The sequence below is a fragment of the Melospiza melodia genome, chromosome 26, assembly GCF_035770615.1.
Source record: "Melospiza melodia melodia isolate bMelMel2 chromosome 26, bMelMel2.pri, whole genome shotgun sequence".
Lineage (NCBI taxonomy): Eukaryota > Metazoa > Chordata > Aves > Passeriformes > Passerellidae > Melospiza > Melospiza melodia.
In genome coordinates this window covers 5,725,982-5,748,997 of record NC_086219.1, presented here as the reverse complement: position 1 = coordinate 5,748,997, position 23,016 = coordinate 5,725,982, and the positions used below count along the sequence as shown (strand labels likewise).

The 23,016-nt window shown below is 47.4% G+C and overlaps 1 protein-coding gene across 4 annotated transcripts; it reads right to left on the bottom strand.

The window, feature by feature from the left end:
• Positions 1-145: 145 nt before the first annotated feature.
• Positions 146-21,565, bottom strand: HP1BP3 (heterochromatin protein 1 binding protein 3). 4 transcript variants are annotated; one of them, XM_063177110.1, is made up of 13 exons: positions 21,490-21,565; positions 12,926-13,123; positions 12,416-12,518; positions 11,059-11,209; positions 10,556-10,715; positions 9,442-9,585; positions 8,540-8,620; positions 6,707-6,861; positions 5,956-6,046; positions 5,143-5,302; positions 3,056-3,167; positions 2,009-2,146; positions 146-1,289 (listed from the first exon to the last, which is right to left on the bottom strand). In XM_063177110.1, exons 2-13 carry the CDS (start codon positions 13,019-13,021, stop codon positions 1,004-1,006), a joined length of 1,677 nt encoding a protein of 558 aa, XP_063033180.1. In that variant the 5' UTR covers positions 13,022-13,123; positions 21,490-21,565; the 3' UTR covers positions 146-1,003. The 4 variants fall into 4 exon arrangements, with proteins under 4 accessions (XP_063033180.1, XP_063033179.1, XP_063033181.1 ...); XM_063177109.1 differs by lacking the exon at positions 21,490-21,565 and adding an exon at positions 20,493-20,620; XM_063177111.1 differs by lacking the exon at positions 12,926-13,123 and having other exon boundaries at positions 21,490-21,557.
• Between the last annotated feature and the right edge of the window lie 1,451 nt (positions 21,566-23,016).

Here is a 23,016-nt window from a genome sequence, read left to right as displayed (position 1 = left end):
AGAGCTTGGCAGTGGCTCAGGCTAAATCCCGCTGGCTTTGAACAAAGATCTGCCTCTGCAGCAATCCATGGTGACTGTGTTCCCTCCTCTCTACCTTTCCAGGAGGAGCAGCTGGGGTGAGGAGACTGGACACAGAAGGCAGGCCTGGAATCTAGTTTCATTTTATTTTAGCAAACCGCATGTTCTTCACTTATCAACATCTCTACATTAGCAATTGTATAGCTCTCCAACTTCTCTTTAAAAAAGGGTAAACAAGAGGTGACAAACTTAGGCTTTTCATCTCTTAAAAACATTTGAAAGTTGGATTCAAGAAGACTTTGATATATTTTGGTTTGAAGGTAACAGATGTGGTGTGGAAACACTAATTCAAATCACCCACCTAACCCAGAGCTGCCCCTTTTGGAGCCCCTCTGACACCAGACCCTCAGGAGACGCCAAGGATCCAACTGAGCAGCCAACCCTGGGCCTGTGGCTGAGGAGAGCAGCACCTCGGGGCTCAGTGCAAGTGCTGTCTGTACACAGCTCCCTCATGGGAGCACCAAGGACCTCGGCATGCAGGGATCTAGGGAGGACTCCTCTGCCACAGCACCTTCTCAGTAAAGAATCACATTCCCCTGATCATCCTGTTCCTGCTGTCTAAAGGTATAAAGATCTTCTCTGAAGAATTGTTTTAAAAGCCAACCCTCCCCCCCCGAAACCCACGTGGAATAATATAAATGTACAGATTAGAGACGTCCTAGAAAAGTCCTAAAATTATTGCAGAAAGTAAAGATGACTCGTTCCAGGGGAGGGGCAGGCACGAGGCACAGCATTGAGATCTAACGAATGCTCGGGTTGGTTTGATTTAGTTTTCAGCTTTTCCCCATCATTCCCATTCAAGAAAAAAAAATTAAAAAAAAAATTAAAGAAGTGTTTAAGCATCAGAACTAAAATACAAATGCACGTTGACTTATAAAACAAGATTGTGGATTTGACCATGGGATTCCCTGACACTGGAAATATTTTACTTTTTTGCCCGGAGAGATTTCCTCATGGTGGATTTGCCCTTGGCAGAGGGTTTCACTTCCTTCCTCCCACTGGCTGCTGGTTTCTTGGAAGAGCTGCCACTGGAGGCTTTCTTGATGGCTGGGGCTGCTGGTTTGGCTTTCTTAGCAGGGGTTTTCACCTTGGGAGGGGGCTTTGCTTTGCCCCGGCGGGCGGTGGGGGTTTTCCTTGGCTTGGGTTTGGATTCTCTTCGCTTCATCGGAGGGGCCCTGCTCCGGGATTTGGGGGGTGGTCTCTTCTGCATCCTGTCAGGAAGAGACAGCACAGGAGCTCAGTGGAGGCACAAATGGTACCCAGAGAGGAGCTGCTGTCAGCAATTTGCATAAATGAAGCACATCTTGGCATCCCTGTCCTTTGCCAGCACATTCCATGAGCTAAATCCCAAAGAGCAAGAGCTCCTCTGGTAGCTCTACACTGAGCACTTCCCATCCCCACAGAGCTGCCAGCTTCCAACCCCTTTGTTAGGCAAATAAACACATAAATAATGACAGTGAATCAGTCAGCTGTCAGAACAATTAAGAGCCTTAAGCACTATCTCTCCTCTCTAAATGGGATTTTATTACCTAACAAACATTCATATTAAGTCCAAATTCTGAGTGAGGCAGGTCCCATATCTGGCTACAGAGCTGCAAATAATTACTGTAGGGAAGAATTCTTTTAAGGCAACATAAATACAAGAAGTTCCATGTGAAACATCACACTTTCTAAAGCAGGACACTAAAGGCAACACAAAGAATAAACACAGGCTCTCTCTCATCTGGAGGAGAAAAGAGGAAGGCTTCAAATTATGGAACGGGGGAGGTCAGTATCTCTGGAATAAGGAATAAATGGAAACTTCTGCCAATACTTGTGAGCAGCAGCCCTGTGGAGAGGTGACCACAGCAAGAGACACCTGAGCACTCTGCAGCTGTGACAGACACTTATTTCATCCAAAGGAGCCCACTCATCTCTCATGCTGCCATACCTCTTCTTTGGTGGTGGCTCTTCCTCCTCAGACTCTTCCTCTTCAGATTCTTCTTCCTCCTCAGATTCCTCCTCTTCTTCCTCATCAGATTCCTCAGAATCCTCATCCTGCTGCTTCTCTGGATAGAGCACATCTGGGCTACAAGAGTCATCTGGTCAGAGCCTGATTTGCTTCTAAGGTACAACTCCAGGGTGGGCAAGCCCTGGGTGAGCCTGGCTCTCCTCTAAGGTTACAGCTTTAGCCCAGTCCAGAAACACCCCCAGGAAATCTGTGATTGCTGCTGTCCCAAACCAAGGTTATTTAGTCTCTGCAATGGCAGAAACATGACAGCCTGGGAATGTACCAGCCCTAAGCTGTCTCTTCTCCATTTCCCCATTTTCCTCTCCCTCATTGCTCCTTCCCTGCAAACCCAGGGAAGGATCCCCTTTGGCAGGATCAGACTCCAGCAGCAAAGCATGGCTGAAGCTGTGGGGGCTCACATGTGCAATAAAAGGAGCTGGGGAGCAGCACTTCAATGACTGTGCTGCCATTTGGCTCTTCCTGGGACACCAAGGCCTCACCCCAGGGCTCCACCTGGCCCAGCACAGAATCAGCTCACAGCAGGAGAAGAAAGGCAGGTTTAGACTCAGAGTAGCTAATCTAGGTCATCCCCCCTCCTCTCCTCCCTCAAGGAAGGAACAGCTGGGTCCTGCTCCTTAGGAGCATCCTGGCATGGAGAACCCACCCCACTCCCTGCTCAGGTGAATTGGTTTTAGCACAGAACACTTAAATAGCCCAGCCTGAAAAAAAAAGCAGCACAACAGAACTACCTGGGAACATGGAGCCCAGTATTTCTACTGCCCCTAAAAGCTTCCCTTGCTAATGGAGCCAGCTTTCTGGTCACCCAAGTGATGCCATTATCCAGAGCACGGGAGACAATGTGGCAGTTCACCAGTGAGTAAACCCTCCACAATCTCCCTGTGAATAGGAGGTTGGCTCATGAACTCCAGCTCTGATACCTGAGCTCTGCAAAACTCCTGAACATCATTTTACAGACAAGCCCTTTACCTTGGATAATAAGGGAAGCAAAGCTGAAAGGTTCCACTGAAGCCCTTCCCAGAAATTTGCTCCATCCAGCCATTCTTCTCACATTTCTGCAGGGTTCTCTTCAGTAGATGCACTGTGAAAAGAAATCACAGGAAGGTTGTGTTACTATCTTTAGCCTCTTGTCTGATCTTACTGCTCTCTACTGTGCCCTCTGAAATCAGAGCTGGAGTCAGGACGGGAAATCCTCTCAGTCAGTTTGAGCAAGATACAAGATATTGTTCCTGAGAACCTGGTGAGAGTGGCTTTAAACTCTCCAAAGGAAGGAGTTGAGAACATTCCATGTTTCTGATGTCCTGATCATGAGATGCTCCTTCATAAGTCATTCAAGAGCACTGTGTAACTACCTCTGTCCAAATTTAACCCTCAGAATGCCCTCTAAAGTGTGCTTTAAAACAAGCCTTTTACCCTGGTTTTGATCTCCTCATGTTCTAAATGTTGCATGTGCTGCCTCTTTACCCATACTCTGGTTTGCTTTTTGTTTTGCTCTTTAAAGGGTAAAATATTTGGTCTAGAAATACAACAAATGAACTCCTTATTCCAGTATTTCATTCCAGACTTTTATTCCAGCCATTCCATTGTGTACTGTGTAAGAACTGAAACTCAAACTGTGCAAATACAGGGGATCTTTGTCTCTGACAAAGGACTTGGGTTGTTTAGTCAGTTCAGAACCATTTTCAGCTTGAATTAGAGGGGCCATTTACATATTGAGCTTCCAGGAAAAAACAAGGTTCACTCTCTAGCAGGTTCCAAAGTTTTTATAACCACAAGGCTGGTTTCACTCTGGGTGTCAAAGGTCAATAACAGCACACAGGGATTTGACTCCAGTCAAGTTCCAGTTCTGCAGTGAGCCATAAACTGGGAGGAGAGCAGAGCTCTGCAGTGTGCACCCGCCTGCTTTTCACATCTCACCAGATCTTCCTCCGGTTCTCTCAGAACAAAGCAGAGATCATCAAAATTCCTTTTATGTAACGGAAGGAGAAAGAAAACAACAGATTGCAAGCTGAGATTTCCTTATTGGCCTTGCAGGAGTGACAAGCACTGCAGGCTGGCTCAACACAGGCCCCAAGGACCAGGGACATTTCCAATAGTCCTGAAAATAAACCATGCAAGGGCTTAGGGAGCCTGGAACCTCTTTTCCCTGCTCTGAGATTAAGAAATCTCACTCAGCATCAATTGCTAATTGGCAGAAGGCCTGAGGGCAGCTTCTTCAGCCCTGGAACCTGTGCTGTGTGTCAGTAACTCTGCACCAAACAGCTGTGCTGATGCTGTGCTCCAGCTCCAGGTAAAGACTGGATCAGAAATCTCCTCTCTGCTGCTGAGGAACAGCACCAGCTCGGTGACACCACAAGAACAAACTGATCTCAAGTTTGAGCAGAGACCACTGGGACCTCAGCCTGCCCCTACAGACCTCCAGCACCAACCAACTGCATGGGGGCTCAGCCCAAATAACCTAAATAAGCCACCAGAACATCTGCTTGAAAGCCTCTGCTCAGGCAAAAATCAAACCAGACATTAGTGTCACTCCTGGAAACAAAGACATGCCAAATCTCCCTTTTAAATAAAATACAATTGGCTTTTCTCCTTATTTGCTTGACCTTTCTAAAATCAGATGCAAAGTAGGGCCTCAAACAAATCAGTAAGAGGGGTGCTCGTGAATTTTTAAAAAAAGTTAAACTACACAAGTTGTCTCAATAAAAAGCAATTAGGAACTGCATTGATGCCAAGCTGCTGTTCCTTTCAAAGCAGAGAGATATGAAATCAACTTGGTGATTTAAGGACAATAAAGTACTTAAATACCATTCCCCCTTCCTGGCTATAGACAAGAGAATCATGCATTCTGTCTCAGGAACTTGCTTGAAAGCAACTGATGGGAGCTAAAACCCCAGAACATCTCTGCAGCACAAAGGGCTGAGCAGCTGCAGCTCCCAGAGCAGTTTAAAGCTCTGCAAGCTCAACAGAGCAGATTAAAGGTGCTGCACAGGCACATCTGCAGCTGCAGGACTCTCTCAGCATGCAGAATAGAAGTGATACAGGGATCAGGACTTTACCCTGCAAGTTGGAGTTGGTCCCTGGGTAATTTTCCAGGATATACTTCTTCAGCGCTGTGGTGGAGCAGGTCTTCGGTTCGTTCATGGCCGCAATAGCAGACAGGATGGCATCTTCCATCAGAGTCCCACCCAGCAGGGGCTTCTCCCCTGATTTCTTCAGCTATTTTCCAAGGAGGAAGAGAAAAGCATCAAGACAAAATTCTCCCAAACCAGGTCAGGACAAGCTCCTCTGCACCAGGTGGGTCGGCGCTCCTGCATTAGCACAGATACGTTTAATATTAAAACACTGCACAGGGAACGCTGCTCTCCCAGCTGGGGGTGGCAGGACAGGCCTAGCCAGTCAGCTGGCCTGGGGGGGCTTTACCAGCAACACCTCACCCCAGCCCCCAAACACACTGCAAGGATGTGGCAGTCTAAGGGCCTATTGCTCAGGGGAGGAAAGAAAGAAAGAAAGAAAAATAAATCACTTCTTCCTCCATCCCACGGACCAAATGTACCCAAGAGACTTCCGTGGCACACACATGAGTAAAAGATGTTGCAGGCATCTGGGGTACCTGCTGCACTTCCAGTGAGGGATGGAAAGGAAAGCTTACCCCACCAGCTCCCTACTGTGCTGGTGAGTCAGAGCTGAGCAGTGCATGCAGCACGCTCAGCAAGGGAAGAGGGAGACTGAGAGGAGAACAAGAGTCCTACTGGACAAGGGCTGAGCATGCCAGACTGCTGGAGAAAGGGCAGCCCAGGGAAACCAGGGGACAGGGCGTAGTGACTGACATCCGAGGCTTGTGCTCAACAAGGATGGACCCAGTCTCTGACCTGGAATGTCCCAGATGCTCCCTTCCCTGTGATCTGCTCTAACTGGCCCTTCTCTACAGCTCTCTGCAGGGCGTTCTTCAGCAGCTGGGGTCTGAAACACAGGAGGAGAAAGCTTTACTGACACACACTGACAGCTCCAAAAACAAACAGAGAAACAGTGCTTGCAGCATGTGAGCAGAGCAGCATTTAGAGTGTCTGCCTACATGCAGACACTTTAAATGGAGACCTGTCAGTGAGGCTCATTGCCCGGGCAGAAGGTGGCACCACGCTGGGAGCTGAGTGGTGGCACGGGCTCGGTGTCCTGGCAAGGACCCACTCACCTTGAGCAGCACATTTGGATGTGATGGGCACTCAGCTCACAGGCAAACAAGGGCTGACAAAACCCTGATAGAGATGACATGCAGGGTTTTCCTAGTTTTGCTTGTCAAGCCTCAACTCATACAGATCAGCTCAGAGATTGCTGCATATGCTGCTAAAGCATCCAGATCAAGGGGGATGAGACCCCAGGAGAGCCCCTCACATCCAGGCAGCAAAGGGATGTGGGTGTGGTTAAGGTGGACAGAGCAGTGCTGCTGGTGGTGTCAGGGACACAAAAGGCACAGCTTTTCCTCAAGCTTTCCCACAGACCCTGTAACTCAGAGCAGCAGCAGCTGACTTAAATACCAGATTGAATCATTGTGAAGTGAGATAGAACCAGAGGAAGGCTCAGTTTCCCCAGTCCTCTGCTTGCTAAAGCAACTCCAGCACTTACCTTATATCTACTTTGAGTTTGGGATAATACTGAGACACGTATTTCTTGATCAGGCTGTAAGAAGCTTCCTTGGGCTCACACAGGCGGGTGAAGGCCAGTGGCAGGACATCCTCCAGCTTCACCTGCTGCTCTGTGCTCAGGGCTGAAGTGCTTTTCTGGAACACACAGACTTGCATGCATCAGCAGGGCCCAAAGCTCTGAGTTTCTGAACCAGCAATACACATGTGGGGAAAAGTGCCCCTGACACTGCTGCTGAGCTGGAAACCCAGGAGCTGTAAGGCAGCTCTTTAACAACTTAAAACAGTTTGCAGCTTAAGAGATATACAGAAAATCTGAATTTTCATAGGAGTTTTAGAAAGGCTTTGCAAATAAAAATTGCTGAGTACCTAACATCTGTGTTTTTAATTATTTTCTTCCTCTTGCTATAGACGTTTTCCTCTGCCACACTTCAGTGAGACAGAAGAAAAATCACAGAATTATTCAGTCTGGAAAAACCTTCCAAGATCATCAAGTCCAAACATTAACCCAGCACTGACATATTTACCACCAGACCATGTCCCCAAGTGGCACTCTACAGGTTTTTTGAAGACTTCCAGGGAGTGTGACTCCCTGGATCCCCTGTGCCAATGCTTTACAACCCTTTCTGGAAAATGATAATACATGCTGACACAAAACTTAAAACTCAAAGACAGAACCTGTTTACACAAATCAAGTCTTCCTCTTCCCCAAAATGAACAGCTAAACAGGAGTCCTTTTTTTTTTTTTGAAATAACACAATAAAATCTTGATTGAAGCCAGTGTTCCATTCTGAGTTTTCCTCCCCGCCTTTTGTTACTATGAGAGGGGATGATGAGGGAAAAATAGACTGTTCTTTATCCAGAAAATGTGCTGAAGTTCAGTGATTTGATGCTGAGCAGCAGCTCTGCAAACAGTGCAATGGGAGAGGGAGCTGCTTCCCTGCCAGCCAAATTCATCCAAAACATTTGTTTTGCTGAGAAAGTAACTGGGAACAAAGACACCCATGTGCTGCAGAGAGGTGATGTGTCAGCAGCTATTGGCTGCCTTGCTCAGACTTCTTGTGGAGCCAGTGAGTGAACTGCAATTCATTTCCTCCAGGGACCTACACCAAATTCAGTTTTAGGGCTTTTGGTCTCCCCAGGAGGCAGGAGATGACCACCAAGTTGTTCCATGTCTAATGTTACCTGTCTAATCCCAAGGGATTGGCAATTCCAGCTAAACATTTTGTAACTGCAGCATTAGGAATGTGTTTCACACACTCAACACAGCATGGAGTGGAGATCAGAAGTGCTGGAACCACAACTAACTGTGCAGCTAAATAAACCACCCCCTTCCCCAACAACATTGAGCATCAGCAGCTTTCTTCCAGAAGCCTGAGGATATTTTCTTCTTCCTCCCTCTGTCCTCACAGCTGATGGGAAAACATTTCCCTCAGTCCTAAAGACTGGAGTCTTCCTTTATCCACACAACAGATAAACACACACAGCAGGAGCACAAAATTTTCTTCCAATACCTGAGGGGCATCTCTCTCTGCCTGGTAAAGACAGAAGAGTTCTGTGGTTATTCAGTTTTCTGTCTCTGAACCAAAGCCTAGGGGGTTCATGTAAACATTTTAAAACTGGGATTTTGATCATTCAACTTGGGTTTAATTCCTCACAGTAACTTTCTGATCCCAGTGGGATGGGTGTTTTAATTGCTGTAGTTGGGGAGAAAAAGCACAGGGAGGAGGAGAACATTGGGTTGAGAACGTGGGGTAAGGCACATGTGTTTCAGAGCAGTACATTTCAGAGTGTTGTTTAAAATGATCCATCTTACCTTTCTGTCTCTGGATTTTGGAACAGTTTTTCCTGCATTAGACACCACCACAAAGCTCCCAGAAGCTCCCTTTCCTTTCACCTGGTTCAAGAGAAAGTCAATTTCAGTCCTTAACACAGTAACTCAGAATATTAACAACCTGAGAGGAACTCTCATGATGCAGATTGTGAATGCACTGTCACCCTGCAGTGGGTTTTTACAGCAGAGGCCTGACTTGAACCCACTGAAACTTCAGTAAGATCAGAAACTGCAGCCAGACATTGGGACATTGCTGTACTGGCCAGGATATCCTGACAGATAACACAGTTATCAGTAAAATTTCAGTGTTAAACCCCACACTGCTGCAGAAGTGACACTGCTGGGTTCATGTGCTGCTGCAATGCTGTGTGACACAACACCCAGAAACAGCAGGAATTGCACAAAACCCAACGGTGCCAGGCATGCAACTGACACAGCAGGGCTGAAATCCTGCCAGTGTCCAACAGAGCAGTGACAGAGGTTCAGGAACCTCCATGAGGAGAACATGCTCATTCCACACACCTTCTAATGGAGTTAAGGAATTCCTATGCAGTTCCCAGAATCATGGAATGGTTTTGGCTGAAGGGGATGTTAAAGATCACTCAGTTCTACCCCTGCCATGGGCAGAGACACCTTCCACTATCCCAGGGTGCTCCAAGCCCATCCAACCTGGCCTTGGGCACTGCCAGGGATCCAGGGGCAGCCACAGCTGCTGTGGGCACCTGTGGGAAGGATCACTGGGAAGGATCATTTTCCAACACCTCATCTAAGTCTGTTCTCTGGCACTCTGAAGGCATTCCCCCTTGTCCTGGCACTCCAGGCCCTTGGAAACAGTTCCTCTTCAGCAATGCCATCTCCTGTGCTGCTCCACAAGCAGCTCTTACCTGCCTGATGATTCCCCTCTCCAGCTCTCTTTTCAGGGCTTGCTTGAGGAGGTATCCCCTCCTCTCCAGCTCCAGGGAAGGGTATTTGTGGATGATGTATTTCCGGATTGCCACCACCGAGGCACCGCTCTTCTGAAAGCAGGCCTGGAACAGACACAGAACACGAGGAACCTCCCACACCTGAATTATCCTGGTGGGGTGGAGGAACAGAGATTGCACTGATGCACATGGGCCACCACAGGATGCCAGGGCTGGCCTTTTCCCCACTGTGAATCAAGTATAAAACATGACTAACAAAACACTTAACTTTTCTGAGTAGCTGAAGAGCAACACAAACAACACAAAAGCAGCACAGCAAGGATATCTATATCTACTACAGATCTACTACTCCCCTGCTCTGAAGCCCTCACAAAGATTGGCTTAAAATACAAAATAGTCACCTTTTGGCAATGCTGCACAACTGATTTACTAACACTTTATTAATGCCAGACTGAGTAATCATTAAGCTGGAACAACCTGCCAATTATTTTTTTAAGAAGATGGAGGATTGACATCAGTAAACAAGGAAAACCTAAGATATTTTGAAGATAGATGGAAAGGCCATCTTGCAATTAAGGCTGGTGAAGTTCAGGCCTCCTCTGAAGGGAGTGACCAAGCCTTGAGGGGAGAGCAGCAGCACAGCTACACAGCAGAGATCTTTTACAATCAGGAGAGATTGAGTAAACCAAGACCAAGTAAATCAAGACTTTGGAATGCAGGGTTACAGTATCTCCATCTGTACTGAGTTAGAGTAACTTAATGCTAAAAGAAAGCACATGTATCAAATAGATGGATGAATCCAGGTAAATGAAGTTAAATGTGGCCAGGAGGCACAGCAAACAAAATTATGACAGCAATCAACCAGGTTATGCCATCCTAGCTGTTCCTCATAATGTAATTAGGGAGGAAAACAAATTCTAAACAAAGAAATCATCATCCTCATGGCCTCACATGTCAGGCTTCCAGGACAAGCACACCCATCTTACACACAGCACTATCACCTGCACCTCAGCAAGCTGCAATTGTGTGGTTTAGAACACAAATGGAATAAAAGCCCCATTTGTGTCCTGCCCACCTTGATGGCCTCGGTTAGGATGGCATCCATCTTGGGCCTGGAGGTGGCTGCCATCTGAGTCTGCTTCTGTGCCCGAGCCAGCTGGCTGGCAGAGAGTGTGGCCCACGCAGGGATGGTCTTCTTCACCTTCTTCTCCTTCTCCTTGGCCTGATCCTTCTCCCTGAGGGAAAATGCACAGCAATAGTAAGACAAGAGGCACTAAAACAAGCCAATAAGCAGGACAAGAGCAACAAAAACAACAAAAAAAGTCCAGAAAATCTGATATTATTTAATATAACTTAAGGACTACTTTGATATTTCTACTAGTAAAAAAGAGACCTTGTATTGGTATTCAGCTTCACATGTTTGAGAACAGCAGCTCCACGTGATCAGGAGCTTCTTCCTTAGAAGCACCTTAAGACACTCATTTTCCTCTTCTCTCCCACTATCTTTTCTCTCTATAGAGCCTGACTTCCTCCAGAATCCTACCCAAATCCCCAAATTCAGCACCAAGTAAGCCTTACTCCTTTTTGGTTTCTTCTGAGGGCTTTGTTTCCTCCTTCCCTTCATTCTCAGGTTCCTTTGGCTGTTCTGCTTCACTGGATGCAGCAGGCACGGTTTCAGGCTCTTGCTCCTCTCCAGCAGAGGCAGATTCTTCAGAGGTGACTTCTGCATCTAGAAAATGTGAAAAAGCATCAAGTTACCATCCAAAACCAGCTTTTATTCTTTAGGGAGGTAGAGGGAACAAAATCTACACTTAAGAACACACTCCAATACTTTATTTTCACTAACTTAAAAGTGTTATTTAAAAGCAATTTAAAAAGTGAAAAGAGCTTCAACAAAGGTGCAATCAGCCCTCAAATGCCAGAATAACTACAAACAAAATCATGCAACATTTTCACAATTAACCACTTTCAGCAGTGTTCTATTAACTCCACAAGTTGCTGTTTCAGACAAGCCTGGGATTCTAAGAAGTAGCTTTGCTTATGACCCAGTTGTTTCCAAACACAAAGCACCTGAGGGATATTTACAATTCTATCACATTTTCCCAGACTTGGCAAAGCTTTGGGTGGCACGTGCATTGGCAGGAGCACTTGTATATCAGAAGGATCAAAGCCAGTCAGAAATCAACTTAACAAGGAAATAAAAAAATCTGTAAAAGTACATTTAGCCGAGAACAGGCCTTAGACTGGGCTGCCTACTACATAAAATGCATATAAACTTAAATTCTACACTCTTTGGATAAATAACTGCCCACCAACACGGCTCTGAGCAGCTTAAGCATTTCTGACACATTCCTGTGCAGTTTTCCCACAAAGGCCTTTAAAATACACAGTGAATTAAGAGTCAGTTTTGTAGGTAGTTTATTTTTTTGTGACACCAAAGAGGACAAAATCAGTGTAACCAACTGACTGTAGTGGTGAAATGAAACATTCTGGGACACTGAGGCCAAGCTGCTAAGAGCAGTCATGTTAATATCAGGCTAGATTGCATGACATGTTGTGGTAAAAAATTTTTGCTCAGAAAAATTGAGAAAAAAATTGAATACTCTGTTTTTCCATTCATTAACTGCACCTTTTGATCTCAAACCATCTTTCTGATGCTACTGAAATTTAATAATTTCTTTACCCTAAAGGATGTGCAAACTTAAAAGGGACAATATTTAACCATATTTTCATGTCTGGAGTGACACAGGGTACAAAAGACAAAACAAGTGGGTTCAGACTGAAAACAATGTCTGCAAAACACAAATCCTGGAAAAACCTGTGACAGGGAGTCAAACATTATTAATATTTTCATCCTGGCTGTAGAGTTTTCCAGGAGTTTCAGATCCAGCCTGTGTTTGGGTATCCAGGAACCCTTCTAGAAGCATGGCTGTACCTGCTTTGACCTCCTCCCCTTCAGCAGGTTTGCTCTTGGGAGGAGTTTCTCGGGAGGAAGCGTTCACCGAGCGGCGGATCGGCATCGTGTCGTCTTCCACTTTCTACAAAAAGCACACAAAAATCAGCACAGGTGCTGGAAAGAATTGGAAAGTTTTGAAATGGGATTCAAGTCAATCAAAGCAGCAGAGGTAGAAATATTCTGGTTTGGAGTGTTTAGGATGTTAAAAGACAGTAGCCCTCAAATCAGCTTCTTCAAAGCATACTAGGAGAGGACAGTTCCCCATTTTATGGTTATAAAAGAAATCATTTCAATTCCAAATTAAACGAGATGAGCATTTGAGGATTTTGACAGACACATCATCTCAGGGAAAGCAGGGAAGGGGAAGCAGAGCTTGTTAGACTCCCAGTTTCCTAGAAGCAGGGCAGAAAGAGCACTGAGTAACCTTGAGCAGGACTGGAAGCCAAGGACTGATCCAAGGGCACGCTTGGAGAAAGGGCCAGCCCCTACCTCACTTAACTTGTCCGTGTGGATCAGCTGAGCTCCCGTTAAGAGTGGAAGCGCCTTATGATGCACGGGTTCAGCTTCAGACAGATCAGTCGACATTTAAAATAATTTCTAGACCCAAGTGCAGGTAACTGTGGAGCCCCAGGTTTTAACCCCAAGGACTTTTTCCTAATGGTTTTCACAGTGCAGTGAGGAGTCAACCTAAAGTACAGAAAAGATGTGGTGTGAAAATTAACAAAACAAAAACATCTACGTCCACGTATCTATCAAATTAAAGATTCAAAAGAAAAGGATAAATGACTTACAGCTCATGACTAACACAACTGACAAGCAACACTTGCATTCAACAAAAGTGCTAAAACATGGATGCAAACTGGTGAGCTATGGGTGGAGCAGAAATGGGGAAGGTGCAAGCCAGACCTGCTCCATTAGAAGATGGCTGAAAGATAAAAAACCTCTTTAAATTAAGGGCAAGCATTGATGAGATGCAGCCATTGCACTGTGCCCTGGGTGAGGGATCTGGCCACTCAGTGATTTGGGTAAAAGCAGGAGCTGGCACTTGGAGCTAAAGCATTACACCATTACAGGCAGAAGATCCAAGCATTGGGAACACAAGCCATGCCCCCTCAAACTAAACCCCATGCAATTTAAAGAAATGAAGGAATCTTTTGACAAAAAAAAAAAAAAAAAAAAAAAAAAAAAGACATTCAGAAGAGCAGTCTCCATGCCTTCTACCAGAATACATAAACTTGCCAAAGCTCTGCTCCAAACACATGCACTGTTGTGGATAACAAATGGGTTAAGCTTGGTTTAACCCTCATCAAGTGTCAGACCCTACCACTATTCTGCTTTTACAGCCTTTCTTACCTGCTGCCCATCTGCCTGCACTGGCCTCTCCTATGGAGAGGGGCTCCACTAAATCCATCACAAATCCAGGACTCATTGGCTCATTCACTTCCTCTCAGCATCCCCTTTAAAAGCCTCAGAGGCAAAGCCTCAGCCCCAGCAAACCACACTGGACCTGTCCCAGTTGGATGCAAAGATCAGCTCAGCCTGCCCTCCTCCCCTCCTGACAGACAGACAGACAGACAGACAGACAGACAGCCAAATGCCCTGGTTTCACCTCCTGGGGGTCTCCTTTTGCTATGGCACTCACCATAAACTTTCCCTTTCAATAGGTTTTTCTCCAGCCTGGGTGTTTTCCTCTTGAGCAGCCCCAGCATCAGCCCCAGCCCTATTTCCAAGCTGATTTTCAGCACTGCTCTCCCCATTGCACAGCTCTGCACCACACCAACGTTTTCTTGCCCAAAAATACAGTTCTGTCATTACTCAGCAGTGGGGATCCTTAATCAGGCATTTCTGACAGGAACTGAACAGCCACTCTGAAAACCCACAGGGATCTGGTCCTGCCTCAGCACCAGGGAAAGCAAAGCCCAAAGGCACTGGGTGTTTTCTCCTGAGACAAAACAGAAAGATCAAAACACAGCACATGCCAACAAAACAAAAAATGAGATGCATGAAGCTTTCTTGTGAAATGTCAGGATGTGAAAATACACTAATTGGCGACTAGAATACACAGAATACAGCACAGCACTTAAAAAAAAATTGGCCTGTTTTAAGGAATCTTTCTTCCTCAGGTGGGGAGAGTGAAAGGAAAAAGAAATGAAAATTTTCACCAGGCTTCAGCTCAATATCCAGTGTTTCTTCTAGCAAGCAGAGACCAAAGCCCTTTAAGGAAATGCCAGAATTTTGAAGTGAATCTTAAAATAACCAACTACAGATTCCCCCTCAGGGAAATCAGTTGGGGGTTACAAAAGATGCATTCCCTGGGATCAAAAACCACACACAAGCCACACTGTGGCTGACACAGTCCTGGGATTTCATTATTTTTAAGCTGTGTGATTGCATGACACATGCATGACAACAGCACTCCCAGCTTTGAGTTAAAACTCCCCAAGTTCTGAAAATCCTTTTGTGTAAAGCACTGGAGACTTTTTGCTCTGAAGAGTACAACTTAGCACAATCCCTCAGTTCTGTGCCACAATACATGCAGACAAATGGGGATCCAGCAGAAATTCAGGTTTGTTGGTTGTCTCTGCATTCCCAGGGAATCAAAGGGGAAGGAGGACAATCCCCTCCTGATGCAAGCACTGATGTCCAGGGCAAGCTCAGAAACTCCACCTGGTGAGAGCATCCTTGCAGGGACTGTGCCTGCTCAGCACATTTCTGACCACAGGGGCATCAAAAGGGATTTTCTGTACTGAGTGTGAAGTATCAACCACAAACATACAGAAAAAAAAAAAAAGAAAAAAAAAAAGAAACTTTGCAATGACAATATAGAAAACCTCATTCCCCTCTCCAAATAAACCAGATCTCCACAGGGGCATCAAAAGGGGTTTTCTGCACTGAGTGCGAAGTATCAACCACAAACAGGCCTGAATTCAGTTAACAAAAAAGATACAGCAAAAAAAGAGAGAAACTTTTGCAATGACAGTGTAGAAAAATCTCATTCCCCTCTCCAAACAAACCAGATCTCCACAGGGGCATCAAAAGGGGTTTTCTGCACTGAGTGTGAAGTATCAACCACAAACAGGCCTGAATTCAGGTCATCAAAAAGGTACAACAAAAAAAGAGAAAGTTCTGCAATGACAATATAGAAAACCTGATTCCCCTCTCCAAATAAAGGTGAAATCAAGTCACCCAAACCTGGACACATCATCTCAAAAGACAGATTTAAATGGGAACCACAGCTACAATCACAACCATCACTCAATTAAAAAAATGAAAGGAACAAATGTGTTTTGCATTTACACAAACACCAAACAAACATTGTGCCTTGAAAGGGGGTAGAGGGCACCAGCTGAGGATGCAGTTTTCAAAGTGCTTGTTGAGTGATTTTAATGAATGTTTAAATCTGATCAACTGTCAGAAAAATAGAATCACATCAGCAGAGAAAACACCTCCAGGATATTAACCTTCATCAAGGTGCAGAAAGTCACTCCTCACAGAGTTACAGCTCTTTTTCTACAGGAAAACTGCAGGTTCACAAGCTCCCAGACTATCATGAACTGGTTATTCCAAAGCAAAGAGCTGATAAGCAACAACCCCCCAAACTCCTGGATTTCCAGATGAGCAGGAATGTGCCCACTCTCCCAGCTCAGGGAGTAGCTGCTAATGGAAAATCCAAAAGTACACAGAGTTTTTCAGGAATTACTCTGAACCACCCATAGCAATTTCAATTTCCTTCTAAGCTACCACACCATTATGAATAAATAAAGAGAGGTTTCAGGTGAGACACATATTTGATAATATTTCTGAAGTGTGGAGTCCCTCTACTAATGTAAGAGATACAAGAATTAAAAAAAATAAATTGTCCGAGTTCTTGAATTTCTGTAAGATTTTTAAACTTATCTCAGCCTTCAATCTCCTTTGAGAGAAAATACTTCAGGAAAAATTAGGTTTTGAATGTGGCAATCCAAGTGCCAGGCTGGCAGAAACTCCAACTGACAGGGTGAGCAGGCTGAAAGCAAATATGCAATGGAAAAAGGAGGAAGTGTGTCCAATCCTGGGCCACTGGGGTGTCCCCTTACTGTCACACGACACCTACAGGTGATTGATGTCCTTAGATGTGACTGGGTACAAAGCACACGGCACTGGCCTAGAAATGAGGTCAAAAAAGGCTAAAAAAAGGTTTCAGTTAGAAGGCAGGGTGTCAAGGGGTACAAATCCAACAGCCTGACAAGTGATGCAAGCAAGAACAGCTGTTTGTTAACCAAAAGCCTTAGAAAGCAAAGTAAAACTGGGTTTAAAATCCAGGCTAGAGATTACTGACAATTATTTACTACTCTGTAATACACAAGAGTATTTTAATGACTTGGAAACTGCAGAAAAAAAGCACAGGAAACGTTAATACTTCTGCAAATCCAAACATGCCAAAATGCATCACCTTCTAAATTGCAAGCTGCACAATCCTTTTAAGCCTTTGTGCCCCTGAAATCCTCCAAGCTGTTCCCTAAACACCCAGCCCAGGTGGCAGCAGATACTTTGTCACACCCTCCGTGTGTCCATGGTCACAGAATGTCACCCAGTGTCACACCCTCAGAGTGCCCATGGTCACAGAATGTCACCCAGTGTCAAACCCTCAGTGTGCCCATGGTCACAGAATGTCACCCAGTGTCACACCCTCAGTGTGCCCATGGTCACAGAATGTCACCCAGTGTCACACCCTCAGTGTGCCCATGGTCACAGAATGTCACCCTCAGTGTGCCCATGGTCACAGAATGTGACCCAGTGTCACACCCTCAGTGTGCCCATGGTCACAGAATGTGACCCAGTGTCACACCCTCAGTGTGCCCATGGTCACAGAATGTCACCCAGTGTCACACCCTCAGTGTGCCCATGGTCACAGAATATCCCCCAGTGTCCATCCCTCAGTGTCCCCATGGTCACAGAATGTCACCCAGTGTCACACCCTCAGTGTGCCCATGGTCACAGAATGTCCCCCAGTGTCCATCCCTCAGTGTGCCCATGGTCACAGAATGTCACCCAGTGTCACACCCTCAGTGTGCCCATGGTCACAGAATGTCACCCAGTGTCACACCCTCAGTGTGCCCATGGTCACAGAATGTCACCCTCAGTGTGCCCATGGTCACAGAATGTGACCCAGTGTCACACCCTCAGTGTGCCCATGGTCACAGAATGTGACCCAGTGTCACACCCTCAGTGTGCCCATGGTCACAGAATGTCACCCAGTGTCACACCCTCAGTGTGCCCATGGTCACAGAATATCCCCCAGTGTCCATCCCTCAGTGTCCCCATGGTCACAGAATGTCACCCAGTGTCACACCCTCAGTGTGCCCATGGTCACAGAATGTCACCCAGTGTCACACCCTCAGTGTGCCCATGGTCACAGAATGTCACCCTCAGTGTGCCCATGGTCACAGAATGTCCCCCAGCCACCTCTCAGATACAAATGTGTCTCTCAGGAGCTCCCAGCTGCCTGAGCACTGAGGGGTTCCAGCCCTCTGCCTTTGGCTTTCCCAGCTCCTGGAGCTCTACTGAGTCATTTACACCAGCCTAAAGTCCTGCAGATTGATAAAATGTGTTATTGAATAAAGAATACAAAGTTAGTTCCAACTTCTGATCCTTATTTGTCAACCCACTTGGAAACTCCCTCCCAGCTGCCATTCCCATCACTCCTACTGCACCCAGCAAGTTTTGTCCTGGTCCTTAGGGCCACCATTCTCCAGGAGGTGTCCCAGCCCCCCTGGAATGTCCCCCTGATCCAGCTCCAAGCTCTGCATTTGTGGAGGCTCCCAGGGCTGTAGCTGAGCCCTCATGGAGCAGCTTGTTTCAATTAACCAGGAGCAGGGTCCAGCACTCACCCCAGAGCTCCCCCTGGCAGGCAGCAATTCCTCAGTGGGATTGAGGAATTGGGTTACAGGGCCCATTTCCACCCCTCCTCCCCTGCAAAACCCCAACTCCAGGGTTCAGGGAGCACAGCAAAAATCCCTCACACTTCTGGCATCCAACCACAGGAATTCACTCACAGACCCACAGGAGGGGGTTTAAGCCCAAAGATGTATTTCCATTTGAAATACATGTTCAGCATTGAATTTGAGCCTCTGGCTCCAAATGCCACGAATGCAACCCAACTTACACCTTGCCTGTCCTGAGTTTTACAGAGACAGCAAAAATTAAATCTTGCACTTCTGTGCACACAGATGCTCCTTTCACTGAAGAAAAAAACCCTAAAAAACTCCAAAACAAAACAAAAATAAAACCTGGTACATTAATAGAGTAAGACTGATGCTCCCACCCAGGGCTGAGCTCAGCAGTTGTCTCTGTAGGGTCCAATCCCAAACCAGCTCAATTAATCCCCACCTGTGCTTATTAAATCAGAATTAATCACCATGGCTCACCTCCCCAGTTCTCCACACAAAGAAAGAACACCAGCTCAACACAAAACCACTCCAGGTTTGTGATTCTCTCCCCAGCAATCTCTGACCTGCACTGAAACAGTAAGAACAGATTGTTTCCTTTGCCTGGATTATTTTCCATTCCTACACCCAGGGGTTTTTCCTCATGTCCCCAAACAGCCACAGTCAGCAAGCAGCTTAAATTACACCAGCATCACACCTAAAACTGACAGAAACTTCAGCCAAGGGGTTGATATGAAGCAGAATTTCTGCCTGCATGGCTGTGTGAACATAATCCATCCCCACACTGATGCTCAGGATCAGGATGGTGACAAGCTCTGAGGAACAGTTACAAGTTTTGAACAGTTTTTGGCTGGAATGATCCAAATTCTCCCCACTCTGTCTGTGCCACATGGCCACTGAGGGATAAACTCACCCCCAATCAGCTTGCACAAGTTTAAAACAAGCTCAGGTCACAAAGTTAAAACAACTCCAACATGAAAATCCCCTGCTGAAAGTTTTCATAGCCTTGGATAAAATATCTTAATTCAGGATCCACTTCATGAATTTTGACAAATTGCTGACACCTGAATGAAAATTTAGGCTGCAAGTGTTACATGCCAGGGTTTGAACCCTTTATAGGCCATCTCCTCCTTGTCTAGACAGATTAAATTTAAAACAACAGCATAAACCCTCCTCCCAACTACTACTTATTCAGCTATCACTTATTATTCTACAGACAAAACTATACATGATAAAAGCCATTATTTCATTGCAGTCTGTAAGAAATCTACCCACACTTCCCATTATAGTCCATCAATGTAACATTTCTATTCCCTCTCACAGAAGTTTAAATCCTCTGAGGACCCCAGGTCACTTGTAACAAAACATTGCCAAGAGATTTAAATGTCACTTTCTGCTGAAAGGGAAAAAAATACAGGAAAATATATTCTGAAGACAAAAAACCAAACAATTCAAGGAGCTTCTGCTGGACCAAGGTGCACGATGAATTGAGAAGATCGTTAATTAGCAAGCTCACATAGGTAAACAAGAGAAAAGTCCAAAAGCCACATTTTTCTTCATTTCAAGCCACATTTTTCATATTTCTGGTCATGATGGGGTGGGGTTTTTTGGTGTGTGGTTTGTTTTTATATTTTTTTGTTTTGTTTTGTTTTTCTCTACTCATTCCTGATTTCCAAGGGTCTCCCACTCCATCCAACAATTTTTTGAAGTGTCACCTGAGGAAGTTCTGTGCTCTCCTGCCCAGTCCATCAAGCACCTCCCTCCTGGACTGAACTCGTCCCTCTGCTCTCAGGGACGCTGTTTACAAACACGAGCACTTCCGAACCTTTCCCGCCTCAATGGGAGCTCCCTGCCAAGGACTGCCGGCCAACTCTTTCTTGAAGATGCTAAAAATACTATTTATGGTCAAAGCAAACAAAAGTCACGTGCTGGGAAATCAGAGTGCAACACTTAACAGTAAGTTAAGAATAGGGAAGTGACACACTTGCTAACCCAGATATAATTCAGCAGGACTCTTAAGAAGTGAGGAAGACCCGAGTATCTGAGAAATGCAACAGCTAGAAACAAACTATCCAAGCGATCAGTCCCTGCTACACTGTATAAACGAGCGAACACACCCACAAACTCACTTAATACAACTTTTCGTCGGCAGCACAGGCTGGGCGGTTCCGGATCAGTTCCCAGCCTGGAGCTGTCCTCAAGTGGAGCAGGTAAGGTGATGGGGCACCGTGACCTGGCAAGAGCTACCCCAGAATCTGTTCTAGGCTGTTTTACCCAAAACCACCCCACAGCCTAGAGTGCCAAGAAGGATCACGATACAGGAACGGAGCCTGCCTGAACAGCCCCGCTGCAGAGTGGAATTTAGCAGCTTTCTCTATAGAGAACCTGCGCACCGCGGGGCGAGGGTGATTCACATTCCTTAGGCAGGCAGCGAGCACCTGGGCGCTGGGAGCCTCGCACGTAGGTCTGTATGCATCGCTATCAGCGCCGGGGGCGATTCGGGACCGGGACTCTGATTAGGGGTCTCTTTTAGGGAGCAGAGCCAGACTCAGGTTCCCCTCGAGCTGTGGCACTTGTAGGGGTTGAGGAAGCGAGTGAGGGCAGGCAAAGCCCCGCACAGCCGAGCGGCCGAAAGCGGGAAGGCCGCGGCGGGAGCCAAGGCGCTCCCTAAGTTTATAAATAGCGATTATTTATTGTGTCGCGGCCCTACCAGCCCCTTCCGCCGCTGACCTTCCCCGGGGCTCGCCCTGTGCCGGCGGGACGGCAGAGCTGTGCTTGAGCCCCGCGGCTCCTTTGTGAGGGCCCGCGCCCCGCCAGGCCCCGCCGGGCCCGCGGACACCCGAGGCCCGGGGCCGCCTCCTCGGGCCTGTGCCACACGGGCCGAGACCACCGCGACACCGAACCGTGCCCGCGCAGCGTGTCGCGACACCCCGTCACGACACCCCCGCTCCCCCGGGCCTGTCAGGGCAGGGAGGGCGGGGGGGACGCGCTGAGGGCAGTTCCGGGGCCCTTTCAGCGGCGCCGCCAGGCCGCCCCCGCGCCTCGCGCGCAGCACCCGCGGCCTCCCGGGCGCGGCCCCGTGTCCCGCCCGGCGCGGCGCCGGGGGCGGGCGGGGCCGGGACTCACCGGGCCCGGCGGACACAAAGCGGCGGCGCCTCCAATGGCGGCGGCGGCGGCGGGACCGGAGGGGGGGCAACCGAGGGGCGGGGCCGGGCGGGGGAGGCGGGACAGCGGCGCAAGGCGGGGGGGCGTGGCCGGGTGGCGCCGCCGGCCAATGGGAGGCCGCGGGCATTTTTCGAATTCCGCCCCCTTCCCCCCTCCCCTCCGGCCCCACCGCCTCCACGTCGCGCGAGAGCGCGCGCGTGCGCGGTGCGGGGCTGCGCGCGCTTCCCGCCACTGAGGGGCTGAGGCGATTCCCGCCGGGCGGGGTCGCTGAGGGGACAGAGGCGGCTCCGGGCCCCCCTCAGCCCCGCCGGGCCCCCCTCAGCACAGCCCCCCCCGGCTGCGACCACCCCGCCGTCTCCTCAGCCCTACCAGAACCGTGTGGAACGTGTTCCTGTGTCACCTGCTCCAGGTGACCCTGCCTAGGCAGGGGTTTGAAGTGGATCTTTTCCAGAGGCCCCTTCCAACCCCAGCTATTCTGTGTGTACCTGTGAATTCCCGTTCCGGAGCACTCCAGCCTGAATCTCACCTCCAGCCTCTTGCTGCGTGCTCTTCTCACCCTCTGCGGTATCCCCGGTGCCGCCTTCCCTTTGCCTCATCCCTCATTAACTGTGTAATTATTGCCTGCTGCAATTACACCAGTCCCAGCGCTGAGGTCTAGCTGCAAGCTGGGAATTTTCTGTCCCAACACGCTCACAAGTTCTCCCGTGTGGGAAGGATCCTTTTCCTGACGATGCTTTGCTGTTTCAGGCAGTTTTTACCTGTGCCTCTGCTGCTCAGGGTGAGGATTATCAATGCAAGCCAGGGTTGAGGTGTGACCCACACTCGTATCTTGAACTGCCACAGTAATCTCAGCTGTGCAGATACACTGAGAGGTAAAACCCAAGCTTCTCTTGTATACTTTTTGCTACACTTTTGATCCAAGTTTACTTTATTTAGCTAGACCCATGGATGTTCTTTTTTCCCCCTCTTCCTCCAAAACCCACTGCTTTACCTAACCTTAAGGTAGAATTCCTCAATTCCCTACCTATTCTTATTTTCTGCCATAAGCATGCTTAGAATCACAGAATCATTAAAATCAGAAAAAAAATGTTAAGATCATTGAGTCCAACCTTTCCCATGGCACTGCCAAGGCCACCACTAAACCACGTTCTCAGGTGCCACATCCACACATTTTGAACAGCTCCAGGGATGGTGACTCCTGGTACATATGCTGTCTCCTGTCCAAGCAATTTTCTCCTTTTTGTTTTCTGCACATAATCTTTACCCATCTCCTGCCAGCCTCTCTCCACATCTGTGTTTTTACAATTTGAAGACCATATGGGCACTTACCCGTTTATTTGGGCACTTTTATCCCTGCTGTGATGGGAAACCCCTCTGTGAGCACATTTAGAAACATTTACACCATTCAAAGCACTGCAGAGGTGTTGCATTTGTGCAGTAATGCCTGTTTCTTGCCCAAGCTTCTCCCAACTCTTTCCCCTGTAGGTG

Bases quoted from the DNA above. Each gene is read 5' to 3' on its own strand.
- HP1BP3 (XM_063177110.1), bottom strand. From the start codon at position 13,021: ATGTCGACTGATCTGTCTGAAGCTGAACCCGTGCATCATAAGGCGCTT. The intron at 5,303-5,955 runs GTCAGAGACTGG...CTTGGAAAATAG, and splicing joins GAGCATCTGGGACATTCCAG to CTGAAGAAATCAGGGGAGAA. The intron at 3,168-5,142 runs GTAAAGTCCTGA...TTCTTTTCACAG, and splicing joins GACCAACTCCAACTTGCAGG to TGCATCTACTGAAGAGAACC.